Source organism: Aulonocara stuartgranti, assembly GCF_965226115.1.
Source record: "Aulonocara stuartgranti genome assembly, chromosome: 19".
NCBI classification, from domain to species: Eukaryota; Metazoa; Chordata; class Actinopteri; order Cichliformes; family Cichlidae; genus Aulonocara; species Aulonocara stuartgranti.
In genome coordinates this window covers 5,706,906-5,728,381 of record NC_138955.1, presented here as the reverse complement: position 1 = coordinate 5,728,381, position 21,476 = coordinate 5,706,906, and the positions used below count along the sequence as shown (strand labels likewise).

The 21,476-nt window shown below is 39.8% G+C and overlaps 2 protein-coding genes across 3 annotated transcripts; one reads left to right on the top strand and one right to left on the bottom strand.

Moving 5' to 3' along the window:
- Positions 1–2,688: 2,688 nt before the first annotated feature.
- dlk1 (delta like non-canonical Notch ligand 1) lies at positions 2,689–13,825 on the top strand. Of its 2 annotated transcripts, none has more exons than XM_082516939.1 (7): positions 2,689–2,882; positions 3,010–3,024; positions 3,342–3,421; positions 3,633–3,696; positions 4,136–4,266; positions 5,030–5,171; positions 11,605–13,825. In XM_082516939.1, exons 3-7 carry the CDS (start codon positions 3,370–3,372, stop codon positions 12,389–12,391), a joined length of 1,176 nt encoding a protein of 391 aa, XP_082373065.1. In that variant the 5' UTR covers positions 2,689–2,882; positions 3,010–3,024; positions 3,342–3,369; the 3' UTR covers positions 12,392–13,825. The 2 variants fall into 2 exon arrangements, with proteins under 2 accessions (XP_082373065.1, XP_082373066.1); XM_082516940.1 differs by having other exon boundaries at positions 3,007–3,024.
- A 5,898-nt stretch (positions 13,826–19,723) lies between these two features.
- dio3a (iodothyronine deiodinase 3a) lies at positions 19,724–21,154 on the bottom strand. The gene has a single exon (XM_082515105.1). The coding sequence runs from the start codon at positions 21,045–21,047 to the stop codon at positions 20,262–20,264; it is 786 nt and encodes a 261-aa protein (XP_082371231.1). The 5' UTR covers positions 21,048–21,154; the 3' UTR covers positions 19,724–20,261.
- Positions 21,155–21,476: the final 322 nt, after the last annotated feature.

Sequence of the window (21,476 nt, the reverse complement as noted above, 5' to 3'; positions counted from 1 at the left end):
GTTGATGGACTTTTCTTCATTTTGTGTCTGCGTGCTGAGAATTCAGATTAAATCATTTCAGCCTTGAGTGGATTTTAAATTAAATGATCTACACTCACTCTAAACTGCGCTGCTGTGACATGTAATAATTCCTCATCTATGTGGTTTGGAGACGGGAAAGCTCTCAGTGTGGGACTAAACTTCACGGAGATTAGAAATAAGACCCTCATATTACGTGGCTCATGAAAAATACTCTTTTCCCTGTAGATGCATAATTATTAGAATTAAGACTTGACTGCAGTGAAATTCAAACTTTCCCTGTCCAAACCACAGACTAGGACTACACTTTGGATATCAAGATGAATTATTAAAGACGGGAGCTATAAAAAGCCATAGAAACCAGAAAATACTAAGCTTTTTAAAATACCTTTGACATATTGTTGTACGAGCATGGTAGCATGCTAATGTTAGCATAAAACAGAAAACACCATCCTGCAAACGTCTAAATCACAGAGCACACATTCGGATCCTCAGATCCATAATGTCTAATCTTAACTTAGAGCACCCAGCAGCAGATCAGATACCAGATGAGGGTTGGGGGAAAAAAAACCCTACTTGAAATCAATGGAAAACTCCTTCACTTTAATAAAGCACGTACAAGCCCGAGACATTTCATTAGAAAGCTGCAACTGATGTGAATCTGGTTGGCAGATGTTTTGAAGGAAATCGCACCTCCGCTGTAATGTTAACCTGGCCTCGTTGAAGGTTGTAAAATAAACACAGCATCTGAACTGAAGCGCGGGATATGAGACTGGAGACCTCTCACAGATTCTATCAGATGTGAGGACAGTTATCAATTTCTTCATCACACTTACCTGTGTCAGAGTGCTGCTTGCAGTATAATTATGTCCTTGTTTCAGGATTGATTGGGTGTAAGAAGAAACGACAGATTACCATCTTCCAATTGTGAAACGTGGACTTCTTGCTTATTTGCATTCATGTATGTATCTCTTGTGCTTTCATCGTCTAGACACAAACCCACACATATTTGAAACCAGAAACATCTGCTCAAGATTATATTTTTATAAAAAAAAAAAAGATGGCTTTCCCCTTGTTGTTAGTCATTTTTGGTTTCTTTCTCTTCATTTTATCCTGAACAGGATACTGGTTGCATCTTATAGCCTACTTGTGCATGTAGAGAGATAAACACTGAAGATAATTAGAAAGACAGAGCTGTCGAATACCCCTGATGCTTCCTTGGCCACCATTTTCAAGACCTTTATTGCTTATCTAATAATCTCAGAGAGGTGAAACTCATAATTAGGCCCTCAGACTAAGTCATATACTGCATGGGAAGGAAAATACCATTCCCTGCCCTTGGGAAGGATAAGGGAAGATTATGGACAGCAATAAGTGGACTAAGAATAGAACGGCACATGACTGGTAGGCGCTGTGTATGGAAAGTCAATCAATATAATTTGAAAATGGGGAAAGGGTTCCTCCCTTAGGCAGCATAAAAGGAGGAGAATAACTAAGCACGTTTTCTCAATACTGCGCTTAACTACAAATTTGAAGTACTAAAGTAAAAAAGTATTTCTCTTTTATCACGCTTTACTGCATATCCCAATTCCAGTTTCTTATAGGGATAATGATTCTCTCTCACTCACACACACACACACACACACACACACACACACACACACACACACACACACACACACACACACACACACACACACACACACACACACACCTCTATCTATCTATCTATCTATCTATCTATCTATCTATCTATCTTTTATCCATATTATTTCCATATTTCTTGAAGATACGTAAAAATTTATGACATTGAACTTCTGTTCTCTCAACAGTGCAATTTTTTTGACGTTTGGATAAAGTATAGTGCAATATTCTTCCATCAGTGTCCTCTGGCTTGCTTTCAAAATACGTTGTGACTGATTGTTTGCTTTTTTGCTTTTTATCTCGTTTGCATCGTGTGTTTTTCTTTGTATGTGAGGTTGATTTTCAGACCTGGTGAAACGAAAATAACAACATTTATTCTTGTTCTTACATTTTTTTTTCCCTTCTGTGCAGTAGAAATTTCACATTGTGTTGTTCCTTCATATTATTTGGCTAAAAGTAATGTTCAGCCCAAATGTCATAAGGAGTTCTGTATAAAAGCTCTTGCAATAAATGCTTTATTATATTTAGCAAAATAAATCTGTGGTTAACACGAGTATTAATATTAAATAAGTCTACTATAATAAAATTAATAATTAACGCCAAAATTGGACATTTCAGATATACCCTTACTTTTAATATTTCAAATACACGGCCTAGTTATGTACCTAAGCCTTAACTGTTTCTCCCTGTCTGTGGGGCTCGTGCGTAATGGATACCTTTGAGAGAAGACGTATATACTTCAGGTGTGTCCAATTTCCAAAAATAAAGATGAAGAATCATGTGTACAAGAATCATGTGTCTCCATCACCTTTGAATAATTTATTATTGCGTGAAAAACAAACAAGATATCCGTAGACATAGGTTCGTTTGTTTTCTTTCTTGTTTTCTTCCTTTGTTTTGCCCAAAGTTAGACATAAAGTTAGACATTTGCAAACTAAAGTCAGCCAGCCAGCTAATGTGACTACTGTACAACTATTGCACTTCTCTTGGTGCACGCATTCTCCCTCAGAAGGTGGGAGGAGCATGCAGCACTGGGACGCTTCACGATGCAGCAGTCCCGTCAAAACCTTCAGGTCCACCTTCAGCAGCCAGACCACGAGTACACCTGTGGTATCACTTTCATTAGCACGTTGCTTGGATTAAAGGAAAGAAAGCAGAAAAAAGCAAACCTGTGAAATATGGTCGAAGTCACTTGGGAGCAGAACGACTGGGCAACATAGGTAAGGCAGTTCATTTAAGTCAGAGGTTTTTGTTTTTTATTAAAAAAAAAAGATGAAGATTGTGTTTAAATGAATGTCTTTTCTCATTTTCTGCGTGCTCGTGCGTAATGGATACCTTTGGGAGAAGACGCATACGGTTCAGGTGCGTCAGTTTCCAAAAATAAACAGGAATACAGTAAATCACCCCCAAATATATACATGCATATGCATTTATATTTATATTTAAAGTCAAGCTCAGTGTATTTTAAAAAAAATCTCGTACAGATATATTTTTAAAACTAAAAATCTAAAAGCGCTATGTAGATCTTTTTGTGTAGGATCCTCTTAATTGTGAACGAATCTTAACGTGGTTTTCTATTTTCAAAAATCAACTTTTAACTAGTGTCCTTTTTCTAGATGGAAGATGTCGCTTCTCCACGAAGCGAGAGCTCTTTATATCAGCTGCTTTGTATTTTGCAGGACAAAAGGGGTCTTCCTCGAAATTACGATGCATCTCACAGCTGTGGTCTTAATTCTCTCCGTGACAAACATCGTCAAAGGTAATCTTAGATTTCGATCAGCCGAGGCAGCTGACAGCGACACAAAGAGATTTGAGTCAGTTCATGAAAAAAGAAAAAAGAAACAACCCCAACTCCTTTTCTCCCTGCGTGGAAATAGAAGACCAGGGATTTAATATTTTATTGTTGTGAATCTTTCGTGTGTGTTTTTTATTTTGTGAAGCCAACATGCTGATGTCTTCCTTTCTCAAAGGTTGGGAATGCAGCACAGGGTGCAGCACAGAAAAGGGTTTTTGTGAGAAGCCCGGGAAGTGCAGGTACTGAACGACCTCAGATTTCTGTGTAGATTCTATTTTACCTCAGGAGAAGCAAATGGCTTTTGGAGAAATACAATAACAATTCAGCCAAGTGAATCTCTGTTTTTGGCGCTTGCATTATGTGTAAGTCAGCTGCCAAGTCTGTTCTTTGTTTAAACAGTAAAAAGCATTGTTATCCCGACAGATAATTTAAAAGGTTTCCTCATGTTTTTGTTTCTGGCAAAACCTTCTGAATCTACTCTTTAGCCAAAATGACTGTACCCTGTTGCTGTGGGTATTTAGAAAGATTAACCAATTACAGCAATCGTAAATCGCAGCATTTGATGTCACTTTAATTGTAAAAACATGCAGATAATATCGGACCAAGAGCAGGACTGCGAAGCTCATTGGGTGGTGTATTAATAGTTCAGATTTAATGCCTTTATTTAACCTCATTCAGGTGCAAACCAGGGTGGCAAGGAGACAACTGTGACCACTGTGTACCCTTCCCTGGCTGTCTGCACGGCACATGTGAGAAGGCATGGCAGTGTATCTGTGAGGAGGGCTGGGTGGGCAGCCTTTGTGACCAAGGTAAGTGTCATTAGGCTCCCCAGGCACTCCTATCTCAATCTGCCCCCAATACTGATATACAAGAGGTCAGGGTGAGTCACAGAGCTCTAGAGATACATGGGTCCAGAGAGATCAGGCTGGTCTCTATAATATAGTTAACTGTATTTTTCCCAAGGGCATAGTCGGAGCATAAATAATCTGACTATGGAAATCTGCCAACAACAAGGAAAGCTGAAACCCCTAATAAAACTGCCAACATCCTCATGATAAACTACCTTCCCTTGTGCCATTGAATAACGCATGCGTTATTAATTTATGAAAATACCCCGATGAAAATGTTATTGTTAAAGTCACATTAACATTTAATTAGATGCCCTATTTTAGTTTAAGGATTTTGATTATAATCATAGTATCTATAGTGGCCATTATCACACAAAAGGACTTGGAGACCCTGGAGCAAAGGAAGAAACAAAGGAAGAAACAAAGGAAGAAGAAGAGAGATTTTTTTCTGGCTTCCAGCTCAGTGTGACCTCTTTATCAGCACGCATAGTGCATCTTTTATTCTGTTGGAGCATATGAGCCACTTGCCTGTGTAACGCAGTTGGTTATGTTCTCAGTTTTGTTCTTGGTGACAAGATGCTGTGGTGGGGAGTGTAGTGTGAGAGTGGAAACAAAGACGAGAGGAAAAATCAGCCACAGAGACACAGGGAGAGAGAGAGAACCTACAAGATCTAAAAACAGCATACTTATTAGTATTTTTTTTTCCTTTCTCTTTTTACCACAGATATTCGCTTGTGTTCATCCAGGCCTTGTGCTATTAATGCCACTTGCATAGAGACCGGAGAGGGACGATACCTGTGTGTCTGCCCCCCTGGCTTCTCTGGAGAAAACTGCCACCGGAGGAGAGGACTTTGTCTTACAAATGGGTACAAAAAACTTTTGAGTTCATAAGCAGGGGAATACTTATTTTCAGTCTTATCCCCTATGTTCCCTCAAATATTTTATGGTTATTTTTTCCTAATTGCTCTATTGCTATTTAGTATGCGTGTAGGTAGGTATATCAGCCCTCAGACTATACTATACAATGTACAATACTATACAATAGAGCAACAAATCGTAAACATAACATAACAGTCACACCTTTTACCTCCTCGGCTGTAAAAGGGTGATGGGATATTATTATCACAACACTGGCTGGGTAGGTGAACATGTCAACTCTAGAACGAGGCGACGTAGGATTTTCAAATTCGTACCACAAGTGCATCTAGTAGGAGCCTGAGGGGAAGCACCGGCGGCCGCCAGTATTTTTATATCTGTCAGAAGTGTCATGGGAACGGGTTTGCAGTGAACAGAGTGTGGCTCTAGATGCAGGACTCAGCAGATTGTCGTAACTCAAAATCACAGCTTCATTTTAACGCTGACAAAAGGGCAAAAGAAACAAAAAACACAAACTGAGCTAAGCAGGAATAAACTGACTTGAGGCTACACAGGCAGACAACGAGTCACACACCATGAGGGAGGCAGTGAGTGGAAAAATAGAATCTAACTGACGAGACGGGGGATGCAAAACATGACGCGGGTGAGATGAAGGACTGTCGAGATAAAACAGGAAGTGATAAACAGAGAGACCGGGACTAACTTGCCAGAACAAACAGGGAAACCAGACAACAATGGAGACAAAACACTGAGGGACCAGAGAGACACGGGGACATGACTGGGAAAACAGAAAGGAAAAATAGAGAAACCTAAAAATCCCCAAACTTAAAAGCCCTGGTCCAAAACCCAGGAACCGTGACAAAAAGTGGCTTATTTGCAAACACTGGCTGTATATAATAGATCATCATAACCTTTTTGAAGCCTTGCCTTTAGCTTTCGGCTATTGCCAGCTTGTTTTTTTTAAACCAGATGTGATGCAAGAGGTGGAACAAACTGCACACTCATACATTAAATGACTTACCAATCAAAAGAGAGCCACAGACTAAAGCTTGCACTGATTTATCATCAGTTCCACTTTAAATGGGAACATAATGTACAACTTAAAGTTTATGCTGGACTAAATAACACTTGAAAATATTGATTAACACTATGAATCCATAAGAAAAGTATTTACTCAGGGCCATGAATAAAGTCAGTCCTTGACTTATATGCAATCAGAGCACTTCTTCCAATCAGAGCAACTGGCCCTCTTGAAGAGTAGAGATAATGCATATTGTGTTGGCTTAAGTTTAAGATCTAGATGCTATGCCCATATTCTGTATCAAATGTCCTTCTCCACTAACTTTAAACTGTTGGTCACTAACACGGTCAGCCATGAAGTAAATTGCAGCCAAATACCCCAGTGTCACATTCATACCATGCTTTGTACTCATTTGATCTTTGTTGTTTTTTTGCATGATGGAATCATGCTTTACTTTCAACCAGCAATTGTAAAACACTGCAATGTGTAAGATGATGAGGCTCACTTAGCCAAAACAAACACAAAATATGGCTTTGGGCAAACAATTCCCCTTCATGTCAAATCCAAGACAGCTCGGTTGTATAAAGAAAGAATTTCAGTAAATTTGTAGCCCTGCAGCTATGTTTATTGTGCTCCTCCCTAAAGTAGCTGACTGTGTGTACCAGGGCAGCATCATAAGCTGCATCCCACTTCAGAGGCTTCATCCTTTAAAGTCAAATTTTCAAGATCAAATACACCATAATTGCTTGTCACATTTCGGATGATCCATCACTCAGAATGTGACCAGTAATCCGCTCGTCCTTTGGCAGCTGGAGAACACAACTGATGCGCACTTAACATCCGTCTGTATCAAAGATGAATTTCAAGGCCTTTGGCAGATCGTTCAGAAATATCATATTACCGTAGCACAAGGGTCATCACTCGTTGATATGATTGTTCCAAAGGCCTAAATATTTGGACAGTTACATTTTGATGCTTTGTTGTGCGCTCTTCAGCACCATAAATTTAAAATAAAACAACTGATCTGATTCATTAATCTCTTAAGTCTGAGCTTTCATTTCAATGGATTTATTTCACTGTCTGTGAGTGTGTGTTGTCTCAGTGTTAGTCCAAGCACAACAGAGCTCACGCGTGGCTCCCAGCTGATTGCGAGTTGACTTTTAGATTTAGGTGGAGTTGAATGTCAACAAAGAGGGGAAGAGGTGGGGGTCAAAAAGATGACAGCAACAAAGCAGGCTTCTATCATAGAGATATCAGTGGTTCTCCAAAATCAGTTGGATAACAACAGGTGTGCACGAAAATGCACAGGCTGGAAATCATTTGCATAATGATGAAATCCGCGATTGCTTTCATGACAGCTGGCTGTACCGAAGCCCCGGGAGAGCATCGCCAGGAAAATTTTAGAGCATCTACTCATGTCTGTCAGGGGCCTCATTACCTGCAAAAAATAGTAACTGTTGTAAACCGACTCAAAATCAGAGTTTTGTCATTTTTAATGTAATATCCAATATTATCGATATATAAGATTCAACTTCTGATTGGAAAATATGCTGCAAAGAGCCCTGCCATGTTAACACAGAACTTATATTTGAACTTAGAGATAAGTTTCTCAGGTTAATCACATCTATTTGCTTTTACCACTACTTAAGCTGTTAGAGTCACATTCCTAAAAACGTTCCACTTTTACTGGCTTATGAGCAACATTTGAGTATTAATCTGGTCATCCGTTCAATGGTAGGTGATGCTTTTAAACACAAACCCTGCCTGGACATTTGAGATAATATCACAACAAAAACAGCCTTGCATCCCGTGCCTGCACACAGATGGGTTGCAGACAGAATTGGTCCCTGAAGGAATCTTCCTCCTGCCTGTCAAATGAATATAAAAGACTCTCTGGGGATTCAGTTGTCTGACACAGCCCTCCACACTCTGAACCACAGCATGTATTTTCCTCTGTCAGGCAGCCTTGTTGTTGACTTGAAATACACCTAAAATTCAATAGCTTACATAACATCGATAGAGAATTGTCAGCTCTCCTCTTATTTTCAAAAATAATTACCCATCCATTCATTTTCTTAATCGCTTATCCAATCCAGCCTTGGATAAGCTCCTCGCAGGTTGGGAGGCATCACTGTGCTGCCCTCAGCAGCAAATCCATCTCCACATCTTATGTCATACAGCTACAGTGGGGCAAAAAAGTATTTAGTCAGCCACCGATTGTGCAAGTTCCCCCACTTAAAATGATGACAGAGGTCAGTAATTTGCACCAGAGGTACACTTCAACTGTGAGAGACAGAATGTGAAAAAAAAATCCATGAATCCACATGGTAGGATTTGTAAAGAATTTATTCGTAAATCAGGGTGGAAAATAAGTATTTGGTCAATAACAAAAATACAACTCAATACTTTGTAACATAACCTTTGTTGGCAATAACAGAGGTCAAATGTTTACTATAGGTCTTTACCAGGTTTGCACACACAGTAGCTGGTATTTTGGCCCATTCCTCCATGCAGATCTTCTCGAGAGCAGTGATGTTTTGGGGCTGTCGCCGAGCAACACGGACTTTCAACTCCCGCCACAGATTTTCTATGGGGTTGAGGTCTGGAGACTGGCTAGGCCACTCCAGGACTTTCAAATGCTTCTTACGGAGCCACTCCTTTGTTGCCCGGGCGGTGTGTTTTGGATCATTGTCATGTTGGAAGACCCAGCCTCGTTTCATCTTCAAAGTTCTCACTGATGGAAGGAGGTTTTGGCTCAAAATCTCACGATACATGGCCCCATTCATTCTGTCCTTAACACGGATCAGTCGTCCTGTCCCCTTGGCAGAAAAACAGCCCCATAGCATGATGTTTCCACCCCCATGCTTCACAGTAGGTATGGTGTTCTTGGGATGCAACTCAGTATTCTTCTTCCTCCAAACACGACGAGTTGAGTTTATACCAAAAAGTTCTACTTTGGTTCCATCTGACCACATGACATTCTCCCAATCCTCTGCTGTATCATCCATGTGCTCTCTGGCAAACTTCAGACGGGCCTGGACATGCACTGGCTTCAGCAGCGGAACACGTCTGGCACTGCGGGATTTGATTCCCTGCCGTTGTAGTGTGTTACTGATGGTGACCTTTGTTACTTTGGTCCCAGCTCTCTGCAGGTCATTCACCAGGTCCCCCCGTGTGGTTCTGGGATCTTTGCTCACCGTTCTCATGATCATTTTGACCCCACGGGATGAGATCTTGCGTGGAGCCCCAGATCGTGGGAGATTATCAGTGGTCTTGTATGTCTTCCATTTTCTGATGATTGCTCCCACAGTTGATTTTTTCACACCAAGCTGCTTGCCTATTGTAGATTCACTCTTCCCAGTCTGGTGCAGGTCTACAATACTTTTCCTGGTGTCCTTCGAAAGCTCTTTGGTCTTGGCCATGGCGGAGTTTGGAGTCTGACTGTTTGAGGCTGTGGACAGGTGTCTTTTATACAGATGATGAGTTCAAACAGGTGCCATTCATACAGGTAACGAGTGGGGGACAGAAAAGCTTCTTACAGAAGACGTTACAGGTCTGTGAGAGCCAGAGATTTTCCATGTTTGAGGTGACCAAATACTTATTTTCCACCCTAATTTACGAATAAATTCTTTACAAATCCTACCATGTGAATTCATGGATTTTTTTTTCACATTCTGTCTCTCACAGTTGAAGTGTACCTCTGGTGCAAATTACTGACCTCTGTCATCATTTTAAGTGGGGGAACTTGCACAATCGGTGGCTGACTAAATACTTTTTTGCCCCACTGTAAGTGCATTGCTTGGACTTCTCTCAGTGGTTAATAATGCTATATCCAGGATTATTTTTTTGGCTTTGTTTCTGGTTAAAAAAATAATCATTTAATCCCAACAGTGAGACAACTGAACCTTGACTTGTATTCTGGGGGAATTCATCTCAATTAGAAACCCTGCACGAGGTTTCATTAATCAGCTCCTCTGCGAGGCACCAGAGGCTTCTAAAAAAGGATGGCGCTATTATTCTTTTGACTCACTGAGGCACAGTGTTAGAGACTTGTGTAATTACATGAAATACTCCTACAGATATTGATTACTTTATATAACAGGTTCTCATCATGCACTTTGTGAAGCATGGTTACATCGATCAGATCTGCTGCTTATACGGCTGCGAGAAGATTAGCAGATGCAGCGCTGAGGCGTCATCATGATACTCGTACAGATTTTTAATTTGCACAAAATAAGCCATTAGTGCTGAGAGAAATGACCGAAATCAATATCACAGTATTAATAAGCATTACGTGCAGTAGCAATTACAAGTTTTGACTTCGATTGATTCAGTAATTTTGCAGTTGTGTCTCAGTTTCAGCCTTTTGTTTGTGAAGGTCTGATGCTTTTTTTGGTCTAAATTGTCTAATAAACTGTGTGTTTTTGTAAAAAGACAGGAGCTTGGTCAAAATAAGCAGTTTCAAAAGGTGTATTGGGTATTTATCAATACAGCCTCATCTTTGCCCTTTTATTTTCCTGAAGAACAAGAAAATAATCATGAGTGTAACCCCCAGATTAATAAATAAATAATTGCTAGTAGCAGTTCATATTCATCACAGTGTTAGAGTCATTACTCAAAAAAAGTAATGTATTATACATTTCTCACTTCTTCAAAAACAAGTTATAAAACTTTCCTACTCTCTAGAAAGTAATTAGCTTGACTACTAGTTTATTACCTCAGTATTTATCTGCCATATTTGTCTTAAATCCACAGAAATGTGCATATCTGGAAATGCTGTGATCAACTCTATCATTTTCATCCTGCACAAACTGAGGTCAGGCAATTGTTGTGCAATTGTGCACGACAGAGCAGGACGGAAGCAAGGAAATGTTTGATAAGGAACTGTATTGTTATTTAGAAATGTAGTTAACACATAAAGCGCAACACAGCAGGCAACAGCATTTTCCTTACTTTGAATTTCATGTTTGTCGGAAGGAGCTGTTGCGTTTAACAACAACACTAATTTTGCTCATTGTTAATTACACTTTCCTTGAACTTTTACATTTTATGTAACATCAAATGCATCAAATCCTTAAATGAAAGGACAGCCATGTATGTACAATAAATGTTTATTCCAGCTTTGTGAAAACTCATATTTCTGGTAATTCAGTGAGATTTTTTTGTAGCTTTAAGATTAGAGGAATTTTCTCCCCTGTTGAGGAATATTGATTCCTTTATTATTCCTGTAAATTTGCCATTAACATCTCTACCTTGAAATCGACACGTATGATTAAACCAATTTCCCCCTGCTTATTGCTGTTTTATAACCACAGGCTAAAGCATGCACTGTACTGCTCTACATTTATGTAAATCACAGGACACTCTGTTTTCCTTTATGTCTCTTATGTCCTGTCCTCCAGCTCTCCTTGCCAGAACGGAGGCACATGTATGGATGCCGAGGGCTCAGCAGCCTTTTCTTCCTGCTTATGTCCCCCTGGATTTTCCGGAGACTTCTGTGAGATCGGCATTGACAGCTGCCAGCCTAACCCTTGCCTCAACGGTGGCAACTGTACAAACCATGGCCTGACTTTCACATGTGTCTGTCCACACGGCTTCACTGGTTTCACTTGTAATGACACCACCAGCCTCTCTCCCTGCGCCGGGCGGCCCTGTGCCAACGAGGGCACCTGTGTCGGTCAACCTGATGGAACCTTCCGGTGCATTTGCCAGAAATGGTTTACAGGTCCCACATGCTCCCTGCTGCACAGACCAAGAAACAGATCCAAGCCGGTTGCTGCCAAGCCTGTGGACAGAGTGTTTGCTCTGACTCCACAGCACTACTCCCTCCCCGCTCATGCCTTCCACAAATTGCTGAGACCACCTGAGAGAGATCTGCTCAAGATCACCCTGAAGGAGACGGTTCACTCGTCCGGTGTCCTCGTTACGCATGGTCAGCTTGTCTGCTTCAGCTTGCTAGCACTGCTCACCTGCCTGGTCATCTTGGGCACTACAGGCATTGTGTTTTTTGGCCGCTGTGAGACGTGGCTGGCGAATGCCAAGTACAGCCAGCTTGTCCGGCAGCAAAGGGAGCACCTGCTGAGAGAAGCTGGCAGCACAAGCCAGGAAGAGGCGGAACACTCGGTAAACATCATCCTGCCAGAGAAGATTAGACTCACCAGCTTTGGGAGGCACTACACCTCCATCTGATAATATCATCTCGTCCTCACCCACACTCCCCCTGGAAGAAGTTGAATGTGAATGTGTAAAAATAGCAGCGATTAAAAAGCTATGACTGTCGTGCAGTTGTGTTTAAAGTGTGTATAACCGAGAGCTGGTGGGCTATCCCGGTACATGTTTGAATGTAAAGTCTGCTGGACCAAATGGATATACATGACGCTGGTTTGTAAATGTATTTTTAATCCAAAATTACCATTAAAATGTATAATTATGTGAAACATGTTCTCTCACATAGCATGTTGTTAAAAATATGTCATTGCGTGGCCTCTTTCTATTTACTTCTTTCTCATGAGTTGATCTAATTAGGAAGTGGGGTTAATTAAGAAAATGAAAAATATATTTGAATTCATAATAGTCGGTACAAAGTGACTGAGCTGCTGACTTTTAGTTTGTACTTTCATGAGCACCATCAGAGCTGCAATCTCTCATTTCAAAGATAAGCCAATAAGACGTCATCGTTTATTGTAGCCCAAACCTCCTTCATACAGCATGTTGTAAATTTCCAGATTCTTTATAAATGCAAAAATACATATTGTGAGTGTTTTCAGTGCAAATAACACGTGGCTATAGATCGTGTTACATGCCACCCAAACAGCTGTGCAAATCCTGCAGGGATGAACTCTACAGAAAATGTTGTTTTTAATGTAATAAATGTATTTCAGATGTCTAAAAAGGTAATTTACTTTTTCATATACCACACAGCTGCTACCCACTGCATCATATCAGACATTAATTTGAAAGGTAAGTATAGATGTCGAGTCTGATATAATGACATTATTTGTTTTGCTAACTCGTTTTCACCTATTTATATCAATGATTAATCCCTGGTCGTTCTAAAACTCGTGTTCCATGAGCTTTTATAAGATTTTCCACTAGTGCGTCTTACTGTCAGTGTTATTATGCATATCAATGAGCTCTGAAATTGGTACTGCAACACCTGTTTCAGTGTTATTAGTTTGCTTCACGCATGAGATGGCCATCCACTCTAAATGGAGGAAACGTGATTCCCATGAAAACCTAATATATGTCAAAATATTGAAAATACACGTCTGTTACACAGGAAATATGCAGACTGATGTGAATAGTACTGTGTGTAAAGCATCACTGCTGATATGAGGATTGCTGGGATTTCAAGGTTAAAGATTCTGTCGCTTTCTCAGTAAGTCCCCTTCAGCCTCCTTATTGTTTATCATAACTCTCTAATAGGCTGGTTATCTACATTTCATTTTCTGACATGCAGAAGTAAAACATAATGATGTACAAGTGGTTTATCTAGCAGGAGGTTGCAATTACAGTCATTTAGGACTTGTATTATTCTGAGATAATTCACTGTTGTACTTTGAAAACGTTTGCTTGTCTATCGCTTTTAATAAAATACGCCACAATGTGTCCGCCTAACTAAAATGCTTGCAGTGTCACATGCTTGTACACAAAGGTGACTTTAGTCTTGTATTTGACTTGATTTCCACCTTAGTTGGTCATTGGTCTTGATTTTATTGCTTTTAGCTGCTGTTTTCTTCACACAACAGACAGTTGGAGACAAGATCAGATCCTCCCCAAGGCTCATACAGTGCGTCAGCTGTTTAACAGTGCAAAGTCCAACTGATACACATGCTGCGAGTGCACCACCACCACCTGTTCTAAAATCATACAAACATCTGCTCTCCTGCTCTGATCTCCTTCATAAATTTTTCCCCAAGGCCGTCTTGATGGTTCTCAGCAGAGTGATAATAAAGGCTCTGTCCACACGCCTCCACTGGCTGTAAAGGTTTCAGATAACAGTCTGTGTCTCCATCTTCTGGTACAGTTATACATTACTCCTCTACGGCACCATTCCAGACAGCCATGTCAAATCTGGCAGGTCAACCCCTCGTAAAAGCCTAAAATGTTCTACAAATTGTAATAAAGATGTTTTTATAAGTTCTTTTTTATGATACATTGTTTCTCTGTTAGATCTTTGGATTTGATCATGTGTTTGCTATTTTTTATACTATCAACCATGGCTGGAAAAGATAGCAAGTGCAGTGTATGTTGGAGACTGTAGCAAAGGACAGTAAACAGGAAAAAGACAGTTTCAAATTGTTTCAGTCAAATTGTGTTTATGTGCCCGGTTAGTTTAAGGTGAAATTACAGTTTCTTCAAACTGTGTGTTAATGAGAATAATAAGTTAGTAGTAGAGTAGTAGATCCTGCCTCTCTTGTTTCATGTCGAGTTCATTTTGACTTAATTTTGATATAATAGTGTAACTCTCAATTTGCATTTATTACCATTTTAAAGAATAGAAGCAGAACAGATAGCAGGAAAGTGCCAGGCTGAAGTGATTGTAGTGACTAGAAGCTTGTTCCAAGTTACAACCTCTCAAACTTGCTGTTTGATCCACCGTGTGTACATTTCAGACTGTAAACTATAAACAGTGTATAACCGGATGAAGTTTTCCTAATCTAATGTCTGCAATTCAATCCAGTTTTATTCACATAACATACATTTACAACAAGACTCATCAAGGAGATTTATATTATAAAATAAAGACCCTATAATATTAGAATACTCAAGAATCAGACTACTCCCTAGAGCAAGCACTTTGTGACAGTGGGAAGGAAAAACTGATTTTTAACAGGAAGAACCCTCCAGCAGAACCAGGCTGAGGGAGGAGCGGCCATCTGCAGCTACTGACTGGGGGTGGGGGGAGATTGAACAATATTGATGTATAAACATATCAAGAGTGAAAGAAGAAAGGCTTAGCATGATGGGAAGCCACAGAAATCTAAGCTTACTGCAGCATAACGAAGTATAACATGCTAACAATGAGGTCATTAAGATATGACGAGGCCCGACTACACATGATTTTGTAGGTGAGGAGAAATTGTGAATTTGACAGGTGCAACAAAACCAAGCGCAGGGAGTGTGCAGATTTTTATGGAGCACTTCTACATTCCTAAATTGTCCCCAGAAAAGGCCCAAAGAGGTGCGTAAGTGAAAACACTTGTATAAGTGGAGAATAATTGTGCACAGGCTTTAACATCTAAATATTTAAAACAGTTTCCTCTAACTGCCATCGTGGGCCAGAGACATGGCAAATTTCCTTTGAACATTAAAAGCTCATCACATAGAACTTTATTATAACATCTAAAGAATCCAGCACTAAACATTCAATTAAAGCGTTGTTCATTTCAATATCAGAATGATAAACACATCGTCAGTTCTTCAAGTAGGACTGACATTTCTTTAACAATATAGTCGGAGGCTTTCTGTTTTCCATTAAGGCTCTCCAACATCAAAATAAGAGTTCAGCTGTGTTCCACTCACTGTGCTTCAGTCTGCTCTAAAAAAAAGCTATGCAGTCACCAAGTATGGCCACAGGGTGTCATCCATCTAAAGAAAGAGGAAAGGCTATAGCCACAAGCTGGACACCGAGTGCAGCATTTCAATGCACTGAGAACACTGCATTTTGCTTTCATCAGTTAATTATAAGTTATACACAGTTTTTATACATCTGGAAACAAGACAGCTGCCACTATATCATTTAAATCTATACAAAACCATTATTTTTTAAATGTTTTGCTTGATTAGTATTTTAATATTTCCTATATATAATATATACTTGTAATGTATGGAAACTGCATACTTGGTAAGATTGTAAAAATATGTAGGTTATGTTTTGCAGCTTCCATTCCGCTGCTCTTGTTCTGCACAATAATGCAAGCCATCACAAGACTCGGGGATGAGTGCTGCCTGTCCCACATAACAGCTCATTTTCCACTTTGTTGCCAGGCCATTTCAGTTCACGATTGGGGTGACAATCAGTGTTTTTTCCAAGTTACACCCAGCCATTTTTCACTGCTGACTGAGCTTCATTGGAAAATGTTTCAGGGACTCCTGCTGTGTTCCTGCATATCCCTCATCTGACACACACACTCACACAAACACACACATACTAAACCTATCCTTAAACAGAAAATTGAAATATCTTTTAGCATCTGTACTGCAAAAATAAAACATGAAACGAGTTCATGTTAATAATGCAACACTTCTTATTTCCATATAGTGCCTCTATTTCCAATTTCGTTGTACTCTGTACAATGACAATAAAGGCTATTCTATTCTATTCTATTCTATTTGTGTGTTTCACTTCAGAATTTGGATTTCTTTTTGACCATTATAAAATAGATGGTTTAAAAGCTGGTTAAGTAGTAACACGCTAGTTTCCCTGAAACCTTTTTGTGTGTGCTGAGGCCCCCCTCGCTCCCCACCACCAGACATTCATTTGTGGAGTTATGACCCTGGGGAGAGAGGGGCCCTCACCTTCAAAGCTGACCAGGGAAGCAGAAAAAAACCACCTCAGCAGACCCAGTCTGCTCCCTTCAAGTCATAAAACAAAACAGAGCAGCAAAAGTTAAATCTCACCACATAGCCGGAGACCCTTAACCCTTTGTTCCTGTCTGCCTCTCCGCAGAGAGATGAGACTCAGCATATGGAAAATCACACATGGAAAGAATCCAAATCTAAAGCATTCCAGTTGGGGTCTCTTTTGAGGGGTGCACACTGGATACACTGAAAGTTATATTTCACTCAGGCAGGTACCCCTCTGTCAGCTGTCAGCTCCGCATAAATACTGTGTGTTTGTGTGTTAAATGTGTTCCAGATGAGCCGTAAAGTCGGGTCACTGGTAAACCTCTGTAGTCAGACCAGCAACATGTTCTTTAACAGTGCTGGAGTTAATTCTCCTCTCTGTTACTCTGGCGCCAAATGTTTTGGGCTTGTGAGTTCCTAAAACAAAAAGATGTCTGCTATAAACTATTGTCAGGTCAACCAAGGTGGGTTCCATTTTATCTGTGCAATATTTATGCTCTTGTGATGCTCAACAACATTTTTTTAGTACATTTCTTTATTATGGGAGACTAATGTGGGGTGAGCGTGTCAATTGGCTGCTGAGTGTCTAATCCTGGGACCACAGACACTGAAAAAGGTCTGGTGGCCAGATACTTTAAACTGCAAGGGCATTGTCTGTTTTACTGCCGTGATTGATTGGTATTGATTGATTGGTAATTTATTTCAACATGTGAACAATATACAAGTACATTTAGAAAAGAAATGAGAGAGAAAAAATATACTATACAAATTACATACAAAAAAACATTCTGATTAATTTACATGTTGAAAGGGAGTGGGAAGAAGTATACACTTATTTAATCCCACCCCTGTCCCATAAATTATCAGTGAATATTTAGTCAGCTTCCTTACTGATATAATTTGTAATAAAAATAGTGAACAGATTTCTGATATACTATATACTATAATATCACATCATGAATTTTTTGTTTGTTTGTTTTTAAATAGAGACATTCACTTAATTTAAATATTTTCCTTTTCTTTATAGATCGAGAAGATCATATTTTTATAACTCTTTTTGAACAGTTTTATGTTTGGACATTGCTTTAATTCCATATTCAGTTTGTTCCATAGTTTCACTCCTTGAACAGAAACACAAAAGCCTTTTCTTGTAGTACGTACCTTCATTGTTTTGAAGTTACAAAAACCCCTTAAATTATAACTTCCTTCTTTCAAAAAAAACATACTCTGAATATTAACTGGCAGTTCTTTGTTTTTTGCTTTGAATAGAATTTGTGCTGTTTGGAATTTCACTATATCGTCAATTTTCAATATTTCAGACTGTAAAAATAGTGAGTTTGTATGTTCCCTATAACCTGCATTGTGGATGATTCGAATTGCTTTCTTTTGAAGAGTAAAAAGTGAATGTAATGTGGTTTTATAGTTATTGCCCCAGACCTCTGCACAATAGCTTAAGTATGGTGAAACCAGTGAACAGTAGAGAATATGAAGTGATGTTCTGTCGAATACCTGTTTTGCCTTGTTTAGTACTGCAATGCTTCGTGATACTTTGGAATGAATATATCTTACGTGAGCTCTCCAGTTAAGTTTTTCATCTATTATTACCCCCAGAAATTTATTTTCACTGACTCTTTCAATATCAACACCATTTATTTGAATCTTTGCATTTGTATTTAAACTACTATTTCCAAATAACATAAGTTTAGATTTATTCAAATTTAATGATAATTTGTTGGATAAAAGAGAAATCAGAGCGATGTAGTTTTCCTGAACCATAACAAAAGCCTCCTTTCATTTCCATCAACTCCACCCACTTATCTCACAGACCAAGTGATATTTAGAGCAAACTCTGATTCATTTCAAAGCAGTGATTCATAAGAACCGTTTTCTGACAAAGGAAAAAAAAAACCCACTTTGACAACAAAGAGCATCCTTGTGTCGTCAATACATTTACATTTCTAAAAGCTTGTTGTGTTGTGTCTACAGTGATTTGTGCCCCTGGTTGTGACTCCTTGCTGGAGGTAAGGACTCTGTATCCCAAAGCTGACTATGAATAATAACGACACAGGGAACCAAATCATCTGACAAGATGTTGCTCCATGTAAGGGCTGTGTCACAGTTATTATATGGTTTCCTGAGTCATCTGTGTCCAAGCCATTGCCCACTGTTGTGTCTTCATTGCGTTGTGACCTGTGTCTGAAGCATCAGAAGAGCTCTTTCTTCAGCTTTATACTTTTTACGCTGCATGGCTGAATTAAATCACATTAGATCATTACAAATCATTATGCATGTTTTTAGACCGGGTGATGCCACGGCATTGATATTCAGTATTAGCTGCAGACGTCTGACGTTTTGAAGGACTCTGTTCTGATGTGGGATTGGTTTGCTAACCCTGAAAACATAGTGTATTTAGACCCTTGCAGGTGGAAGTATCACTTAGCATAATAGGATAAACTCTGATGATCCTCATTTAATTGTAAGAGGTCAAAGGTTTAGGAAGGTGGGGGTGTGGAGAACAATGGATTTTTTCTCTCTCTCTCTTTTTTTCCTAGAGCCATCCCACCATAACCAACTGTATAGTTTAAGTGGTTGACCACTAATTACAAATGCAATATTTCACCATTTTTGCAAAGAGAAAACTTGCTTGCAGCAAATGGCTGATTTTAGAGAAAAAATATTGAAATTGATTCAATTTAAACAAAATTACCGTTATGCTCTTGAGAAAGATTTAATCTAAAACATCTTTCAGATGAGCAATCGTCTTTCACTTCTACGAGACCGAATGGCAGTTAAATCTGTACACAGCATGCTTCATTGTAAAAACAAAATATAAAGACACACACGCGCGCGCGCGCATGCCATAACCCTGGCTTGCATGCAGGCACCAATAATTTAACTTGTCCACTTTAAGTATTGTGCTTACAACAAACAAATAAACAAAAAAGGCCAAAAGAAGGAGTAAACCAAAGAATTTATTGGATACAATAAAATGCCATCCATAAAACGGAACATTTACAAAGTCTTTTTGCGCCACGCAAGGCAGAGAGAACCATCTTCACTCTTCTCACTAGTATGGAAAACATCAATATCGGTTCTCTGGATTTATCCCATTTAAAAACCGAACTTCATAACAATACTGGTGAGCAAAGTGATGCGCACATCTCTAAGTCCCGAGTGGGGGAAAAAAATCATAGAGGCGCATTTCCACGAGGAGAAAAAAGAACGTATACAGACATATACAAAGTGCATGTGTTCGGCACCAAAGTCCAAACAAACTAACCTTTTGTAGGTGGGTCCTAAGAGGATGTATAGATGTCCAGTATTAAAGGAAGGAGGACACCCTATACAGCACCTTTCTTTAATTCAGTCCCTTATGAAAAAATAAATACACCATTAATGAAAATCTATCTAAGGGTAGTTACAATACTGAAAAAATGCAGCATATGTTGTTTTATTTTTAAGTAGCAGCTCTAAAAGTGTGAAAATTAATCTACACGTGTATAACTTGGTTATTGGATCTGTCCAGCCCGTCTCTATATCGATTCAGCCAGTCTCTGAGCTCTGAGATCCGATACCCCTCAGGTCCTCTACCACCCTGGTAAACTATCTTTCCCTCCTGCAGGATATAAAGTCTGTCAAAATAAGCTCCGTATGCAGCGTTGGAGGAGTTTTCCATGCTGTCAACCACGACCAGGCTGCCGGGCACTTCCAGATGCATCAGCTGCGCAGCGTTCAGCCTGTCCTCCAGACACCGGTGTTTGGGGATCTGATATGGCGCGTCGGTGCTCATCCAGCCGTCGGAGGGGTGTGCTTCCTCGATGTATACAACTAAAGAGTCTGCTATGTCTGCATTCTCCCTCACAACCTCCTGGAAAGCCTTCAGACGTGCCATGAACGGTGGTCAGGTGCAGCTGCCAAAATTGAGGATAAGCGGTCTCTTGTCCTGTGCGTAGTCGAGGATACGGCTGCGCCGCTGATCCTCCAGCTGGACAACTTCGGTGTTGGGCGCTACCTGTCCAAGATGCGCTGCTTTCAGGAAGTCCAGTTTGTGTCCGTGCCAGACTGCCTTAAGGGACTCAAGGCTGAAGAGCCGATTGGAGTCCGATATGCACAGAGGAGGATCAATGGCATCGCCCTCCTGCTCCTTCATCCTGAAGAACACTCTTTTTCTTATGCATAAAAAGTCAAGCAGCCAAAACATGACAGCTGCCACCAAAAAACGAGGCAACAGGACTAAACAAACTATTGCATTTTTAATAGTTTTAAGAGTATTCATTATCACCTCTAATAACAACCCGATTTGTCTAGCGTTATGCCACGATCTTGTGGGTTGAAGTTGGGTTACTTGCAACTTCCCCTCTTTTTATAGCACTGGCAGATTTGAATGAATCACACCCCGCCTCCAAACCGGGGTCGAGGCCTCACATGGCGGGGATTACCTTCTGTCAATTCCGCAGCTTGTAGTCACAGCCAAAAGCCAACGGTGCTGGATAGGGTGCACCAAAGCGCTGCGTTATGGGCAGTCTCTCATATATAATTTGTTTTTGTTTTTAATCATCAGAATATCAAAAGAGATGTTAAAAGCAAGTCTTAGGTACAACTGTGGGAGAAATATAAGGATATGCAAAATCATTAATGTGACATTGGGGGGGGGGGGGAGCAGTTACATTTGAGGAAATTTTTATCATAAAAAATCTGAGCTTAA